At 44.7% G+C, this 18867-nt stretch overlaps 2 protein-coding genes across 2 annotated transcripts in view; both read right to left on the reverse strand.

Moving 5' to 3' along the window:
* ADD2 (adducin 2) overlaps positions 1–18867 on the reverse strand; it is a 96059-nt gene that overhangs the window by 74833 nt on the left and 2359 nt on the right. The window lies entirely within an intron of this gene.
* FIGLA (folliculogenesis specific bHLH transcription factor) overlaps positions 4393–18867 on the reverse strand; it is a gene marked incomplete at both ends in the record, with an annotated part of 34183 nt that continues 19708 nt past the window's right edge. The window contains one exon of the mRNA XM_084615227.1: positions 4393–4479. Within this exon, the coding sequence (XP_084471353.1) occupies positions 4393–4479 (87 nt within the window). The remainder of the gene's footprint in view (positions 4480–18867) is intronic.

Consider the following 18867-nt stretch of genomic DNA (forward strand, 5'->3'; position numbering starts at 1 on the left):
TAAAAGTCTGACACAGAAGAGATATGGACATCCACTTCCCAGAAAAATGTAATGGGAATCGGGAACTGGCCAATCAAGTCTCCTAACCTTCTGGGAAGCTGATCATACTGAACAAAACCAGGCCTGATTCTGATTTCCTCATGCCCGGATACAAATCAAGAGCCGCTCCACCGAAGTTGACCATGCTGGTGTAAACCTTGTTCCAGTGAGCGCCAAGACTAAAGGAGGACCAGGGCAGCTGCAATCTGCTCCATTTCATGCAAATCAGAAGAGAGCTGCAGGCCCATGGCAAGTTGCTAACGAAGCCCTTAACTGGGCAGAGCTGGGGTTTGAACCAGATGCAATAACAGCACCTGCAGCATGCATCATTTATGGGTGTGTGTGTGTGTGTTCCATTGCTTGCCGTACCCAACCTTTAAAAAAAGTAGCAGAACCCTACGGAAAGAAATACAATAGTAAGAACCATTGTCCTGCAAATCTAATAAAGACAGCAGGAAATCTAATGAAAACAGTGTGTTTTATGCTGGTGTTTAGTATTAGAGATTGCAGAGCACATAGGTTATTTGTCTGTGCTTTCACAGAGCATTATGTTTATGTATGTATTCCTAGATTTACATGCTGCATCTCATTTCCCTCTCCCATTTCTCCCCTGGGCAATGAAAAGCCCACTCTCTGCTCCTCCCCCAAACGCCCCACGCTGTCTCTTAATGCAAATCTGAGCATACAGCAAGCTGAACCTCCTTTCAGTACAAAGAGATGGCAAGGGACATGGAGATTCTGATAAGGCAAAGGTGAAAGCCTTGACTAAATAACTGCAACTTTCACGCTGGTAGGCTGAATTCAGCTCCCCAGATTTGTAGTGGCGTAAAGAGTGACTCCACTTAATTTAGTGGTGTTACACCCGTGTCACGCTGGGGCGAGAGAAGCCCCAGATCCATTTTCACCTGCTGTAGAATTACTTCTCATTTGGATGACATCATTTAAAGTGCTCAGAAAAATCAGCATGGGAAGTACACAACACCCAATTCTCCTCACTCCATTGGGCCAGACCTTCAGCCAGTGTAAGTTGTCCCTCGGTGGAAGTCCCTGAGGCTATGTTGGAGGGATAGCTCAGTGGTTTGAGTGTTGGCCTGCTAAACCCAGGGTTATGAGCTTAATCCTTGAGGGGGTCATTTAGGGATCTGGGGCAAAAATTGGGGAGTGGTCCTGCTTTGAGCAAAGGGTTGGACTAGATGATCTCCTGAGGTCCCTTCCAACCCTGATATTCTATGATTTACACTAGCTGAGAATCTGGCCCATGGAGTTGCTCCCAATTGACATCAGTTGACTCAAACCCATAAGCTGTTATAATACACATGGGCCCTTCTGCTGTGGGTTAAAACCCAATAAAATCCAACAGAAGCAAAATAAACCGCTTTGTATTAAATACACACAGAAAATCCCTGACTTTTACAGTTTTTGCAGTGTTGAAAATAAGTATGGTGTGAACCTACGTTTTACCATTGCTCACCAATCTCTCATTTCAGAGGGAGCCCAATTTTGTGTACAATTCAAGAGAAAAATACTTGAAGTCATTAAAAACCCTGCTTCAGACTCCAAGAAAGAGAGAGTCAACTTTAGTTTACCTATTTATTAAACACTGGGTGGGGGGGGAGGCAGGGGAAATCAGAAAATACCCACCACATACAGAAAACCCTAAATATGCTCATGTCACACCAAGGCCTTCACACGCAGGCCAAGAATCCTGAAAGCTTATATTGTCCTTCCACCAAAGTAGGTCAACCCGTGGGTCATATTGTACTATCGGGAGCTGGTGTATCAGTAACTCTAATGACTTCAAAGATCTGGCCCTCCGATAGCAGGACTCTCCACTGGCCTCAGGGGTTCTGCTTAAGGCCTGATGGCAAGGTCTCAAGTTGCAGTGGGAGAGATCTAGGTTGGATATTAGGAAACATTATTTCACTAGGAGGGTGGTGAAGCACTGGAATGGGTTCCCTAGGGAGGTGGTGGAATCTCCATCCTTTGAGGTTTTTAGGACCCGGCTTGACGAAGCCCTGGCTGGGATGATTTAGTTGGGGTTGGTCCTGCTTTGGGCAGGGAATTGGACTAGATGACCTCCTGAGGTCTCTTCCAACCCTAATCTTCTATGATTAAGTCTGCTAAGAAGATTTTGCTACATTCCATGGCTGCAGCACACAGGCGGGGGATCGTTCTTTGATTCAAAGTGGGGTGGTCCCTAGCCTAAGCATCCTGATAGGTCATTTGCTGTGTCTCTTCCCTTTTGATTGGGTGCTACCGTTGTGTCACCGATTTGCAAGCCAGGCTGTCGATGCCAACCCAGGACCGAGACTGCAGAGATGGGATGATGGGGGTGACAGCAGGGAATGCATATGGTGGGGTGGCCTGTAAACGAGGTAGGTCACAACCAGCTTAGAAATCAGGCATGATCCTGAGATGTGCAAGTGCCCTCAGGTACAGCTAGAATTTTCTCCTGCTTGCAATGAAGTCCAGGGCAAGACTCCAGTGAATTATACTCGGTGCAGGCTCTGTATGGCTCAAGAACCACTCTATGCTATCTAATACTGGGCCTGCCACTTGGCCTGATTCTGCTAGGTTCGAATGGAGCATCCGGTTCTCCTCCCAAGCCCGTTACTATGGTATCCAAGCAGCTTCCAAAGGTATTTGGAAAAATCGGACCATACAAGACTTGGGAGAATGAGCGTCTCGTCACTCACAGTTCCATCTTCCAGGCACAAAAGTACCTTCTGCTTCAAGTCTACCTTAAAAATAAATCCTTGGTGCAATAAGGAGGGTAACAGGCAAAGTGGCAGAGCCTGAGCTGGGGTAAATCTTAGTAGCTCTACTGACTTGAGGAACTAGTTGGTTTTTTAAAATTTGGTCTTTCTCCCTCCCCCGCCCCACATTAAGGATTCACAGTGTTTTCCATGAGATCACCCGCTCAGGCTCCACTGCAGCCCTGCTTCGAAGCACATACCCCCTGCACCCATCCATATCCAGCAAAGCACATGCTGAAGTTCTGTTGACTTCACTGGGCTTTAAGCACGTGTTTGAGTGCTTTGCTAAACAGAGGTGCTCTGCTGAATTGGGGCCACAGTGATTGATGCTCTTCTGGGAGAAGGGGGTGTCTTTTAAAAATGACAAACAATTTGTCTTTCCACCTGGTCAAATCTTGCTTCTTTGTGCAGTGCAGATGATAGGGTGAACGTGATCTTTTCTTAGATGCATTTTGCAAGATGCTCTCTGCTGTATTTTCCTGAAAGTCCAGCCTAGGTGAAGTACAAAAATGCTCAGATTGAAAGAAGTGTTGGTGTCGAGTTTTAAAATATGCTAACCTAGATTTTGATATTATTGCAAAACACATTACTTTAGAAACTAGGTTTGAGAGTGTGCTACACAGGAAGCATTACCAAAGCAAAGCAAAATGAAATCTGTTCGGGTGATGATCCCCCTCTTTAAAGATGGCAGCTAGACAACAGCCTCTGAGCATATTCTCAAGAGGTTATATCCCATGAATAATGAACCTGTCAGATCTCCTTTGGGATTGGCTCTGGCTGTTCACTATTGTATACTTACAAACATTTTGTACACAGTAACCAAAATATACACTATTGCACTTCCCTTTAGCTAGCATGATTGCTGTGCAAAATTTGCTTTAGCTACTCATGACAGAACGAAGTGTAGTCCTGTTTTTGCCAAAGCTTAATGGAAAAAAATGGAAATGATAAAAAAGGAAAATGGAGGTACTGTACTGCAATTTAGGTATAACAGAGGTTGGTATTTTCAAATCTAGCTATGGAATTTAGGGACACAATTCCCATTATTTGTAATTGCCCCTAGTCAGCTTTTAAAATCTCTACCATAAAATGGTAATATCTAGCAGCCTGTTTATATAAACACAGGTATTTTCCCCAGATAGATAAAATGAAGATGTTAATTAAGTGCAAGATTGTTTCATTAATGTTACCCCTGATTTATCTGAGAACAATCACAAGGTAGAATATTGAAGGAGGACTTCATAAATGAAGTATTTTGAGAGCAAAAGTACCATATAAAAAGAACATAATATAATTCCGTCTATTGTTTGTATTTTTTAATAAATTGACAAATTTAGGAAGCACATTGCGCAGAAAAGAGCCTGAAAATGAAGGGTAAATTCAACACCTATTTTAAAAGGGAAAATGCTAGCAGAATGTAGCCATTTGTATCCACACTGCTGTAAATGCAGAGTAGCTGCAATGGAGTAATTTACGAGGTCACATTTACATTGATGTAACCGAGTGCAGAATCTGTTCCCAGCAGTCTGGCGACATACTCAATTTTTCATCACGTTGAGAGAGTATCCTCCTCCCACAAATCAAGCCTCTCATCCTCTTAGCAAGTAGCACGGGGTCTCAAGAACACAGGGCCTAGTCTTACAGGGTCCTGAGCATTCTGAGGGGCGCTCAGCACCCACAACTCCTACAGAATTCAAAAGGAGTTGAAGGTATTTAGCAGCTCTTAGGGCTTGTCTTTATGGTGCATTACCATGTGGCAAGTCAGGGTGTGAATCTACAGTGCCCCTGAATCTACAGTGCCCCTTCTCCTGTGTAGACACCGCTATGAGGCAGTGAAAGTCCTGGAGTGCAGTCTGCCGTAATACTGCTTGAAAGCGAAGTAGCCAAGTCTAGTATGCCAAGCCACACTCCAGCACTTTCAGGGCGCTGTTGTTGCATCCACATAGGAGGTTGCTACATGGCAAACGGACATACTATAGATTTATACCCTGCCTTGCTGTGTTAGAAAGACATTGCAGAATCAGGCCTGTTATTTAGGACCAAGAGACTTCTGAGGCATGGAGCATCTGCAACACTCCATGAAGTCAATGGGAGCTGAGGACCTCGCAATCATTATTTGAGACAATCGGCAGCTTGAGATACTCGGTCCCTCAATAACTGGTTACATATCATAGAATCATAGAATATCAGGGTTGGAAGGGATCTCAGGAGGTCATCTAGTCCAACCCCCTGCTCACCTCCCCTGGCTGAGTAAATTTCCCATCCTTAAGACATCAGTTCCCTCAGGGAACTGATGGGTAGGATCCCCTGGGGGACTAACATGAAGGGGAAAGGAGTCCAGGAGAGCTGGCTGTATTTCAAGGAATCCCTGTTGAGGTTACAGGGACGAACCATCCCGATGTGTTGAAAGAATAGTAAATATGGCAGGCGACCAGCTTGGCTTAACGGTGAAATCCTTGAGGATCTTAAACATAAAAAAGAAGCTTACAAGAAGTGGAAGATAGGACAACTGACCAGGGAAGAGTATAATATTATTGCTCGGGCATGTAGGAATGAAATCAGGAAGGCCAAATCACACCTGGAGTTACAGCTAGCAAGAGACATTAAGAGTAACAAGAAGGGTTTCTTCAGGTATGTTGGCAACAAGAAGAAAGCCAAGGAAAGTGTGGGCCCCTTACTGAATGAGGGAGGCAACCTAGTGACAGAGGATGTGGAAAAAGCTAATGTACTCAATGCTTTTTTTTGCCTCTGTCTTCACTAACAAGGTCAGCTCCCAGACTGCTGCGCTGGGCATAACAGCATGGGGAGTAGGTGGCCAGCCCTCTGTGGAGAAAGAGGTGGTTAGGGACTATTTAGAAAAGCTGGACGTACACAAGTCTATGGGGCCGGACACGTTGCATCAGAGAGTGCTGAAGGAATTGGCGGCTGTGATTGCAGAGCCATTGGCCATTATCTTTGAAAACTCGTGGCGAACGGGGGAAGTCCCAGATGACTGGAAAAAGGCTAATGTAGTGCCAATCTTTAAAAAAGGGAAGAAGGAGGATCCTGGGAACTACAGGGCAGTCAGCCTCACCTCAGTCCCCGGAAAAATCATGGAGCAGGTCCTCAAGGAATCAATCCTGAAGCACTTACACGAGAGGAAAGTGATCAGGAACAGTCAGCATGGATTCACCAAGGGAAGGTCATGCCTGACTAATCTAATCGCCTTCTATGATGAGATTACTGGTTCTGTGGATGAAGGGAAAGCAGTGGATGTATTGTTTCTTGACTTTAGCAAAGCTTTTGACACGGTCTCCCACAGTATTCTTGTCAGCAAGTTAAAGAAGTATGGGCTGAATGAATGCACTATAAGGTGGGTTGAAAGTTGGCTAGATTGTCGGGCTCAACGGGTAGTGATCAATGGCTCCATGTCTAGTTGGCAGCCGGTATCAAGTGGAGTGCCCCAGGGGTCAGTCCTGGGGTCGGTTTTGTTCAATATCTTCATAAATGATCTGGAGGATGGTGTGGATTGCACTCTCAGCAAATTTGCAGATGATACTAAACTAGGAGGAGTGGTGATACGCTGGAGGGCAGGGATAGGATACAGAGGGACCTAGACAAATTGGAGGATTGGGCCAAAAGAAATCTGATGAGATTCAACAAGGATAAGTGCAGGGTCCTGCACTTAGGACGGAAGAACCCAATGCACCATTACAAACTAGGGACCGAATGGCTAGGCAGCAGTTCTGCGGAAAAGGACCTAGGGGTGACAGTGGACGAGAAGCTGGATATGAGTCAGCAGTGTGCCCTTGTTGCCAAGAAATCCAATGGCATTTTGTGTTGTATAAGTAGGGGCATAGCCAGCAGATCGAGGGATGTGATCGTTCCCCTCTCTTCGACATTGGTGAGGCCTCATCTGGAGTACTGTGTCCAGTTTTGGGCCCACACTACAAGAAGGATGTAGACAAATTGGAGAGAGTCCAGCGAAGGGCAACAAAAATGATTAGGGGTCTGGAACACATGACTTATGAGGAGAGGCTGAGGGAACTGGGATTGTTTAGTCTGCAGAAGAGAAGAATGAGGGGGGATTTGATAGCTGCTTTCAACTACCTGAGAGATGGTTCCAGAGAGGATGGTTCTAGACTATTCTCAGTGGTAGAAGAGGACAGGACAAGGAGTAATGGTCTCAAGTTGCAGTGGGGGAGGTTTAGGTTGGATATGAGGAAAAACTTTTTCACTAGGAGGGTGGTGAAACACTGGAATGCGTTACCTAGGGAGGTGGTAGAATCTCCTTCCTTAGAAGTTTTTAAGGTCAGGCTTGACAAAGCCCTGGCTGGGATGGTTTTATTGGGGATTGGTCCTGCTTTGAGCAGGGGGTTGGACTAGATGACCTCCTGAGGTCCCTTCCAACCCTGATATTCTATGATTCCTGAAAAGTTTGTTCACAATAGGATGTGACAAGAGCTGATTGAAAGATGCCAATTATTTCTCATAGGGCGTTATGTACTGTTTAAATTTTCCAAAAAGGCACGTTTTGCAGAAGGAAAAAAAAAAGGAAGCCAAAAATAGGCAAAGCTTTCAGTTTTTCATAAAAACTTAGAAAATTTCAACTCCAGTGAAGATTTTCCACAAAATTCTTCATTTGGGTCAAAGAGCCATTTTTCATTCCAAAATTGATAAAATTCAGGCAGCTGTTGATAGGATTCACATGCTTTCTATTGCTGCCTCTCTCCCTTGTGGATAGGAGCCCAAGACGAACATCAAAAGGGCAGATTTCACCGGTCAGCCCAGCTCTGAGCAAGGAGTGGGGTGTATGCTGCACCAGTCCTTTAACAACTCTGGAAGGCATTGTGACTCAGACACAATCCCCTCCTTGTTTCCCCATGGCTCTGGTGAGGAATAGTTTTCTGCTAGCCTATGCCAGGAGAAAGTTACAATCTCCCGGCATCAGCTTAGTTGCATTGGCCAGTGCATTGGAGAGGGAGAGGTTCAGTTCATTCTCCTCCTCCTCCTCTAATCCTGCACGCCTGACCCAAAATCCAGGTACCCCAGGCAGAGGCAGAAAGGGGTGGTTCCCCTTATTCCCACGCCCAAGCATATAGTCCAATTTAACTGTCTAACCATGGTCCCCCCTTTCTCTATCCCCTCCTTTCTTTTCTCCTCATTCCTTGTACATTTGATGTAGACTGGAAGCTCTTTGGAGCAGGGCCTTTCTATAAAAGTCAACCCTGCTGGAAACTGAAATGCAGCCCAGATTGTCTATTTATCGATGGCCACTAATAAAAAACCCCTAAGGAATCAATTGCTAACAAAAGCAAAATTGACTTTGTGTCTCTTTGTTGGTGTTGATGCAGAAATGGGGCTCAACAAGAATGTGTGAAAACAAGATTGCATGGGAATCCATGGGGTAGCCAAGCATAGTAAAAGTATCTAAATAATATATAGCAATTTGATAATGTGCTACTGAACATGGTCCTCCTTATGAAGCGATGCTTACAAGCACCAAAGCTCTGAGACATAATATTATTAATAAATAAAAACTAGCCAATGTGTCTGAAGAGGTTCAGCATGGTGGTTTGCAAAACACTGTGCTATATTATTAAAGATATAGATTTTTATCCCAGAAAGGATCATACTGAGTCTGACCACAGAATTTCACCCAAGATTCTCAGCATAGTTTCTGTGATGCAAGGCATAAGCCCTTCTAGCAAAGTAGAACACACTACATTTGCTTGCCAAACAGTACTGCTGTGGTTATGATGAGAAGTGTTTCTTTAATCGGCAAAATAAGCCAATAGATTTGACACTTCCTCACACTCCAGAGACACTGGGTTTATCAAGGCTAAGGAGGAATACTTCTGGGAAAACCCCTTGCTAAAACAACAGCCGCTTATGTGCAGAACTGAATATGACATTCATGTAAAGAAACAACAAATAAGGCCACTTTGCCTTAGCCTAAGACAAAAGACAGAATCAGGACGAGCTGAGTGGGAACAATAGCTCTTCCACAGGAGAAATGTAGCTGAACTTCCCCAGAGCTAACAGCACATTCACAGATGTTACCTGGCTTTTTGGAACCTAGCAAATCAGGACCCATCAAGGGCCTACAGTTACCTCCCTTCAGGCTTGATTTAGATTTTGACACAGATCCTGAGTTTCTTACTAATGTTTATTTTGGTGGTGCCTATGGACCATTTAAGAGCAGAGCTCCATGGTGCTAGGGGCTGTACAAACCCAAGAGCAGGTAGTTCCCTGCCCTGAAGAAGTTACATTTCTCACAGGCAAAGGGTGCGGGGAAAGGAATAGAACACACAGAGACAGAAAGATCTATGTGACAACAGCAAACATGATGTTTGTTCCAGGATTTGTTTATTTACTGCTGTCAGAGGTGCTGTTTAGTTCAGAGTATATTTGCTGAACAGAAAGACCAGGAAAGGGAGAGGGGCGACTAGGCAGAACAACACTCCCAGGGATTGTGTCTGATTGTTTTGTTGTCTTGGGGCATCGCTGTTTGGGTTACTCTGAACACATACAGTAAATACCCTAGCAGGGACAGTGCCTTGTCCAAGGTCCTGATCTCCTTCTGCTCAACCAGGAAGTCAGTCCTGCAGATCTGTCCTTAGCGAGTCCCCGCCCCAAAGCCATTCAGCATGGCCCAGCCTCTGCTCACTCTAGAGCTATGTTAGCAAGAGATATTTAAATATTTTACATCTGTGGCTGTAGGTATGGATACAGCAGAATGGCGTGCATTGGTAAAAGGGATCATCTTCATCTGCAGTAATTAGGGAAACAGTGTTACCAGGCTGCTAGCAACTGTGTTTAAAGGCCTGATTCAGAGGTGGCATAAACACCCATGTAAACAGCACCGCAGTAAATAGGCATCTGCTATTGTGAGCAGTGAATACAATGCACGTGTCGAGACGGAGAAAGGGAACATGGCAGGAAAATCCACCAAGTAGAGGGTTTAAAGAGGTGTCAGATAAAACCAAGATAGCCTTTTACTCTCCCACTATCTTTTTTTCTGCTTCAGCCTCACACTTCTGTGAGTTCAGCATGTAAACTATGCCCACTTATTGACCTGCAGAGTGCAGCAGTATTCATATAGACCTATATTAAACACAGTGGGATGATTTTACCCATCACTGACATACAGCCACATGTGAGGTGGAACACAGAGGATTTTCAGCAATACAGGACAACACCATGGAAAGACAGGAGATGGAGCAAACAGAAGGCTGCAAATAAGGTCCCCAGAGAGCAGAATAACCCCTACTGGAATTCGTCTAGGATGCCAGGCAAGCAGCTCAACTTCTGCTAAGATTGCAGTGGGCTCTTAAAGCCATGTACAGTCTTTCAGCTAATTTATGACAGAGGGGCTCCTCCGAACGTCATTCGCTATCTGACCCCTGTGCTGAGGCTTTAATGCAGAACTTAGCTCAAGGCAAGAGTGTTGCCAAATAAGCCGTCACTTTCTGCAGCCTGCTGGGCTTACGTGGCGGACTCTGCTCCTCGTACAGAACACACCCAGCATGTGAGAGCTGACAGTATCGCAGCCCAGAGTGGAAGCACCTGCTTGCTGTTCAGTGCCTGATTAATCTTTCAGAGATGCTCACTCACACAGCTTCGTTTTATAAGTGTATTAATAATGTACAACAGTGGAATTTGCAATATGGCTCTGTACCAGGCAGATGCACCAAGTGCTGTGATTTAGACACCAGAGGGATAGGGCCTGATTCTCTTCACACTGGTGGAAATCAACTCACTTCAGCGGAATTACTCCTGCATCAGGGAGAAGATAATCTGGGGCAGACAGTCTCTACGGAAATAAGCCCCTTCTCACTGGCACCAGTTTTAGAAAATCCATTTTCAGAGACACCTGTGAGGAAAGGGGAGGATGTGGTCTTTGGAAATCATTGTCACAGGCTAGTTTGTGGCTACACGGTCTGCCCTAACGGAAGGGCAGCGTGTTTGTACGTCAGCCACGGAGCAACAAAGGGAGGGAAGAAAACCTCACAGTAAGTGAAATGGAATGTGTTTTGTCTCTCTAACCTCTTTAGAATCATAGAAGATGAGGGTTGGAAGAGACCTCAGGAGGTCATCTAGTCCAACCCCCTGCTCAAAGCAGGACCAACACCCACTAAATCATCCCAGCCAGGGCTTTGTCAAGCCAGGCCTTAAAATTCCTTCAGGTGCGACTGGCGATGGATGGAAATGCAATCTTTCCTAGTGGTAGTGCCCCGTTAGGGCTCATTCAGAAGACGGGCCCCGTGCCCACCCTGCGAACATTGTGCTGAATGTTATTCAGAGTTTTTCAGAAGCTAACTGAGGTTCTATCATGCTGTTAAAGGGAACGATGTAATATAGGGCTTTACTGGAGCTAGGCGCATCCGCAGTGGTCTTTAGAAACAGAGCAATAGAAAGCGTGTAAGTCTCCTCTCCACGTTCGATCGAACTACTGCTGCAGTGGAAGTTTTTTTGTTTTTTTTTCAATGCGTCCTCCAAAACTTATTCTTACAACTTGTAAACAAGGGGTCACAAGTTGCAAAGCAAGGCAGATAATCAGAAAGACAGGTGACCTGAAAGAACACTGATAAAGGGCCATTGTAGTCACTCCAACAATGGTTGGGAGGATTGTTCTGCAAAATACCGAAAGCGAAGAACACGCTAATAAAAGCAGTGGAACGTTATTATTTAAGTAGTAACATCCATTCAGATCCCGGTGCTTATGTGTCCACATCATAAAGCTCAACACTGCATTGGCAGCATTGTTTCATAGCCTCAGCAGAAGCACCAACGCCTGAATGTGTCCCCCCTGGCCCTCGAGATGATGCCTCTTGGTAGAGCTGAGGCACAGTGACCGTGGAAGTGTGAAGGAAACTTACACAGTACCTGAAACACATCCATCTCCAGAGCCGTCTATCTGGCACTCGTCAGGAGCACTGAATTCACACAGGGATTTCCCAGACCAGCAGGCATTCCGTCTCCTTTCCCCACCTCCCAGGTTCATTCAAACGCATCATTGATTAAAGACGCACTTCTAATGCCATTTCCCAGAGTGCTTTCTGGCTGCAGGCAGAAGCATCAATTATTCATCCAGCCCAAGCATCTGCTCCGCGGCATTGAAGTCTCAGGGGGGTTCACTTTAAGTCATGGTGGGGCCCAGGTTGTATGTTTCATGCATGTTGACATATCCAAGATCCAAAGGGCTCTGTGTCATGAATCGGCGGTGGTGTAGCACACAGCTCCCATAAGGGGCCCAAGAATTTGAAACAGCACCTGCATAGCCGGTTTCAAGCAAGCCCATTAGAGCTGGCAAGGACACCCCATTTGCCCTGAAAGGGTACGTCTACACTTGACTTTTCAGTCACGTTAACATATGTAATTAACCTACGGAAATGAACTGATTCTAGTATGCACACTACACAAATATTAGTCCTTATTTGTGTTTAACCGTAGCTACATACTCAGGAACAAACATTTGTAAGGTGGTGATGCTAGAATATACAGTCATGTTAGTTACCATGTGTTAACACCGCTGAAAAAGTCAAATATAGATTTGTCCAAGAAGTGGCTAGGTCCTTTCGGATCCCGCACTGGAATAGGGGATAATGCAATGAAATTCTTTGCGTACCGAAAATTTTGACTTCTTTAAGTGCACAAGGAATGGTAGATCAGAACCCATCTGTTTTTCTGGAGCCACGGGTCATTATAACCTAGCGATAAAGTGGAATAAGTGGAAACCATACTGTTAAGTTGCTGGTTTCAAAAGGGTTAGATGGATGTAAACCAAAAGGCAGAAAGTGTCCTAATATCTGCACCATAGCGTGTTCTTCCCAGTCAACCCACTTTTTCATCTTGCCGGGTGAAATGTCTTTCTAGGAAGCTTTCCAAGATTGATCTGTCTCCTGCTCATTTGCAGAGAAAAATGAGACTGACCAGCAAAGGCTTTACAGCCTTCAAGGCATTTTGCCATCATTTAAAACAAAAAAAAATTCAACCCAATGTTTAATATGGCCACATGAGATGCTTAAAACCTAGATCATTTCCTTCATGAATCTCTCTTCCTCCATTGCCCACAGGGGTTTGTTAGCTGCCCACCTCCCCCCAAAAAGAAAAGAATGATGAGGAAAGTTTTCAAGAAGGAAATAAGTTGCTGTTTCAAATACACATGGGCTTGAGCTGCTAAGTTGGAGTCGAGTTGTTTGGAGAAGCTGAAGGACATGGAGAGCAGGGGGGTCAGACCATTACAGAAATAGGAGTTGTCATAGTTGGATACAAACAGTAAACACATTATTATTTATATGGTGTGTAAGTGTACATGGCAATTTGCAAACAAAGGACAAGTAATAAATTTTTCAAAAGCACTTAAGTCCCATTTCCAAAGTGACTTAGCACTCAAGAGCCTTAGTTTTAATGAAAGTCAATGGGATTCAGGCTAAGTGCTTTAGCCTCTCTTGAAGAGAGGACTTACCCAATGCCATTGCGCGAAAGAGCTTCCAGCACAGGTCCACTCATAGAACCATAGAATATCAGGGTTGGAAGGGACCTCAGGAGGTCATCTAGTCCAACCCCCTGCTCAAAGCAGGACCAATCCCCAATTAAATTTCACTCATTTCAAACTTGGACTCATAAGAGCAACCCCCACCTGTTTAGAACAGAACTGCTATCAAGAACTAATCACACGAGTAACGGTTTCTAGGATGGGGCCTCACGTTTGATATTCGACAATGATGTAATTGGGGTCGGGGGTTAAGGTTTGCCCCAAAAAAGGGCAGTCACAGACCATCTTGGTAAATTTCAGGAAGCAGTACTTTCGTACCTTGCCTATCCAGAATCGCTCACGAAAGCTTATGCTCTAATAAATTGGTTAGTCTCTAAGGTGCCACAAGTCCTCCTTTTCTTTTTGCGAATACAGACTAACACGGCTGCTACTCTGAAGCCTCTTAAAATGTATCCATTAGATTTAAATGTAGGATCCACATGAGAATGGACAATTCCTGCTTTACTCAACATATGCTCTGTTCAGAGAGCAGCTAAAGGATTTCAGCTGAATATAAAATAACCATGGAAACGAAGACTATCTTCCTCATTTAGCCAGCTAGGGTATCAGAACATGGAGCCTATAGTTGTAGGAGGATGCGTTGCAGTCAGAAAGACAGAATTTGAGTTATGAGGAGTTATGAGGAGAGGCTGAGGGAGCTGGGATTGTTTAGCCTGCAGAAGAGAAGAATGAGGGGGGATTTGATAGCTGCTTTCAACTACCTGAAAGGGGGTTCCAAAGAGGATGGCTCTAGACTGTTCTCAATGGTAGCAGATGACAGAACGAGGAGTAATGGTCTCAAGTTGCAGTGGGGAAGGTTTAGATTGGATATTAGGAAAAACTTTTTCACTAAGAGGGTGGTGAAACACTGGAATGCGTTACCTAGGGAGGTGGTAGAATCTCCTTCCTTAGAGGTTTTTAAGGTCAGGCTTGACAAAGCCCTGGCTGGGATGATTTAACTGGGAATTGGTCCTGCTTTGAGCAGGGGGTTGGACTAGATGGCCTTCTGGGGTCCCTTCCAACCCTGATATTCTATGATTCTATGAATTTCCAAGTAAAGCAGTAATTTATTCAGGGTACAAGAATGGAGGGGTTAGATAGGAATGGTTAGTAAAGAGTGTTTACGCAGTCTGGTATGCACATTGCAGAATTAAGAGGTAAATGATTGTGCCCGTAAGGGAATGCAACATGAAGACTAGAAAACATTTTTATGGATTTCAACAAGCTATTGATGACTAAAAATTCTGAAGCCTGATCGTCTTTTTTGTTTATGTCTGAGTGTTCAAGAACCCTAAATTACATGCACACAGTCTAGCTACACAATTGTATGCCTACATTAGCTAAAAGCCCATGAAAATACACAGAAGGCACCATCTGTAGGCAATTTAGGTATGCTGTTATGCATCTAGATTGCGTGCACAATGCTGTGACTGCACACAAATCTGGCGAGTGGGAAAATGCATCTAGCCACTTGCACGCACAAGTCAATAAACGCACATGCAACCGTCCTCTTGAGAATACAGCAGCAAGTGAAGATGATTGACAGAGGGCCACGGGAATTTTAAAGGAGGCATTTGAAGGAGTGGGAGGTGTTTCACGGAGGGGCACAGAGGATGGCATGCAGAACAGAGTGGGAGAATGAGGCTCAGGGATCTGCGTGGGATGAGGGAACAAGGTGGGGAGGCAGAGGAAGTGGCAGCTGAGATTAATTACATAGAGACAAATTGGAACAAGGGGGGAGGCAAATGAGTTATGTGACAGCACTGAGGCTAAAAAGGAAAGACTCCACAAGCTGTAAGTGGAGGTCTGGACAGATGAAACACTGAATAAACCATGCAAGAACACACCCCAAAAGGGAAAAGTGCTTGTTCCAGTACCTAAAAATACATGAAAAGAAAAGGAGTATTTGTGGCACCTTAGAGACTAACCAATTTATTGGAGCATAAGCTTTCATTAGCTACAGCTCACTTCATTGGATGCATTCTTTTTCTCTTTGCGAATACAGACTAACACAGCTACTACTCTGAAATCCAAAAATACATGTTCCTTTAAATGCTAGAGCAGGCAGTAGGAGGGAAAAGTTAACGCTCTTAAAGACAGGAGCATCTCCAAAGATGAGAGATTGTAATTACTTTGCATCTGCTTTCAACTACCTGAAAGAGGGTTCCAAAGGGGATGGATCTAGACAGTTCTCAGTGGTAGCAGATGACAGAACAAGGAGCAATGGTCTCAAGTTGAAGTGGGGGAGGTTTAGGTTGGATATTAGGAAAAACTTTTTCACCAGGAGGGTGGGGAAGCACTGGAATGGGTTACCTAGGGAGGTGGTGGAATCTCCTTTCTTTGAGGTTTTTAAAGTCAGGCTTGACAAAGCCCTGGCTGGGATGATTTAGTTAGGGATTGGTCCTGCTTTGAGCAGGGGGTTGGACTAGATGACCTCCTGAGGTCCCTTCCAACCCTGATATTCTAGGATTCTATAACTGGAGCAGGGGACGCGAAAGGGAACGAGTCACCATGGGAGGCTGGTGTCCTGATTCCAGAGCTCAGGCAGCAGGTGCACGACAGGCTTTGAGCTGCATTTGTAAACCCAGTAAAATGAAGCAGAGCTATGCAGGGTTTTGGAAATCAGGAGAGTAATTCTGCAGTAGACAGGGAGCCTGTGGAGGTCTTTGAGGATGAGACCCATAGCCTTATGAAGATCCACAAAAGCAACTAGACTATTTCCTAGATTGCTTTTAATGACCAGTCTTACCACTCATCACCAGAGCATGTCAAGAGTGGGGAACACAATATAGGCAGAGGAGCTAATACATGTCTTGTGTATGGTGCCAGTTACCCCAGTCCATTTTATTTATGGCTCAGTTAGTAGTCAGAATTAATCAGGTCTTTCCAAAGTCACCACATATATATTAAGGATCTCACTACAGCCAAATCTGCCCATCTAAAGAAAAAAACTGATTGGGTGACCAGTGTCCTAAAATATACAAAACACTCTACATTCAGATTACTGCACCCAAACAAATCCTCCTGTTCTTTTTGAAGACCAATCATAATGGCTACAAATTCCACTGATATGCTGGGGGAAGAACTGATATGTAAGCTGCAGTGCAAGATTCAGACACTTATTCTTGGCCAGCCAGATTTTCCAGAAGTGCACAGTACCCACAATTAGGGTCAAATTTTAAAAAGAACCCAGCATTCATTTAAGCACCTAAATGAAAGTGGCCAAATTTTCCATAAGAGCCCAGCACCCACTGAGAAAAATGGAGAATCCACTCTCCTGCCATGGAGAACAATTAGTGTAGTAATCAGAAGCCCCTGTCAAGATCAGGGCCCTTTTGGTTTGGGAGCCCCTGCTCCGTTCTCTACTAAATATAAACACTATCCAAGCAGGACTGCTTGGTCCTTTTGAAATATCCCCGTGAACTGCATCAGAGTATATATCTCAAAAGTATAAATCTCATACATATTTTAGTGCTCATTGTTAAATTCCAAGAACAAGGTAAAGGAAACCCTGATTTAAGATAAATGTGACTAAAACAAAATGAGCAGCTGTGAGGTCACATCGGTAGAAGGAATTCTGAACAACAGTCGAAGAGGAAGCATCGTGATGCACAAGGTTTAAGAGAAGGAATGATGCCCCCTCTGCTCACTCAGGGCTACTCACCAACTTGACATTCCTTCAATCCTGCTGCTCAAGTGTCCCTCGTTTTGAGGGACATCACTTTAGTCCCAAAGTTCCACATAGACCTGGTATCGCCTCACTGTTACTGCTGAAAATTTACCTCAGAAATAAGGAATCAGGAAAGGAAGGCTAAGTCGTTATACCAAAGGAAGGAATGCCATGCAACCTTTTGATTGTCCTGCATCGATAGTCAGGGCAACGCTCATTCTGAGTCTCTCACACATAGCGTGCTACATTTGGGCTTTGGCAGGTGGGGAGATGCGGGCTCCATCTTGACACAAAAATCCAAGATGGCAGCTCTTCAATAGAGCAGGTCTCCGCAAAGCCTGTTCACATCTTTTTTGCCTGGGAAACATACCCTAGCTGCAACACCACAATACATTAGAGGTTGGAAAATTAATCCCAAGCTTAGACACTTCAGAGACTGGGGCAAGTTACAAACTCATACTGGTCTGGGCCTATGATTGGTGGCACTTCAAGCAAGAACTCTAGGGTAAAGCCAGGTTCACCTTCTCTACTCCTGTTGGTAGATGAGGGACTCCAGCTATGAAGCACTGTGGCTAAGCAGTAGTCTCAAAGAACTGAATTCCCCTTAAGTCTGGCCCTGACCTTAAAGCCATACATCTGCAATAAAACCTAGAAGAACAAGAGTACCCCGAGAGACTCGTTCATGTTTAAGTTTCAAGAGCTCAGACATTCTGAGAGTACTGATGAGAAGCCAACTTAGTCACTGGCTATTTGGTGTCACTGTCTATCACCCACCGTCCACGTCTGTGTGCAAATGCAGTGTCCAAGAAGTCACATAAAAGGGGTAAATGGAACTAGCCAGGCCAAGGTAAATTGCACCTTCAGTTTATTCAGAGGATACACAAGCACCTGAAATGTGTTACTTTATGCTTAATTGCATTTTAGAGCTCCTGTGGTATGTGCTGTCCAGACACAATGGGGTCTCAGTTGGGGGCGGGATCTCTAGGAACTAGTGTAATAGAAATAAAGAATAGTGACCATGCTTATGGTTTCTGAGCTTACTGTGTATTAGCTTCTCACCCCATATTTATCAGCAGGGGAGGTGGTGTGTGGAACAGGCCTTTATAAACGCATTCAGCAACAATCCATTTGGAGTCAGAGTCAGAGAAACAAGGGAGCCTAGTAACAAACCCAGAATCAGTGACCTCTTGTTTTGCATATTGATCACCTAGATGTAAACCACATCTCTCGATTGTCGGCTACAGTGAATATCCAGGATGTAGCAGCAGATCAGTGGTTCTCTCCACACACACACACACACACTTTCCTCCCCGTGATTTGCTGTCCTAAAGGTCATACACCTATGTTCACCTCTGGCCCGCCGAATAACCTGATGAGTTATGTTTTTGTAGCTCTGGAGATGCAACTACTCCCCTGACTTCAACTGTATGCGATTAGAATTCAGGAGAAAACCCCAAATGCCCCGACACTTTGATTAGTCATGCTCTCTTGTTCTGCAGTAAAAACCCTACTGGCCAAGTTACTTCCTAAGAGATGGTTCACGTACTAATGCGGGTCTGATGATGGAGATCCAGACCAAACTCCAGCCCACAGGTTCACATCTGACAGGTTATCACAAATGACCTCTTCCCACATGTCATGCATTAGGGAGAAACACCTGTGTCTGGCTGAATTTAGCCTCTGGAGCATTTTGATGCCACAAGCTCATTTGACACTAATTTACAAAATTTTTCATCCCCTTGCCCCACCCCGCCTGTTGTTAAATCAGAAGGCGTAAGAGAGAGTTTACATTGCTTCGGAACAGGCCTTTTGACAGGCGTGAACGAGTTTTTTCTAAACTGAGAAGTGAATAGGTAACATCAACAAGCCTGATCAAAGAACTG

Source organism: Lepidochelys olivacea (genome assembly GCF_965140295.1).
Source record: "Lepidochelys olivacea isolate rLepOli2 genome assembly, chromosome: 26".
Classification (NCBI taxonomy): Eukaryota; Metazoa; Chordata; order Testudines; family Cheloniidae; genus Lepidochelys; species Lepidochelys olivacea.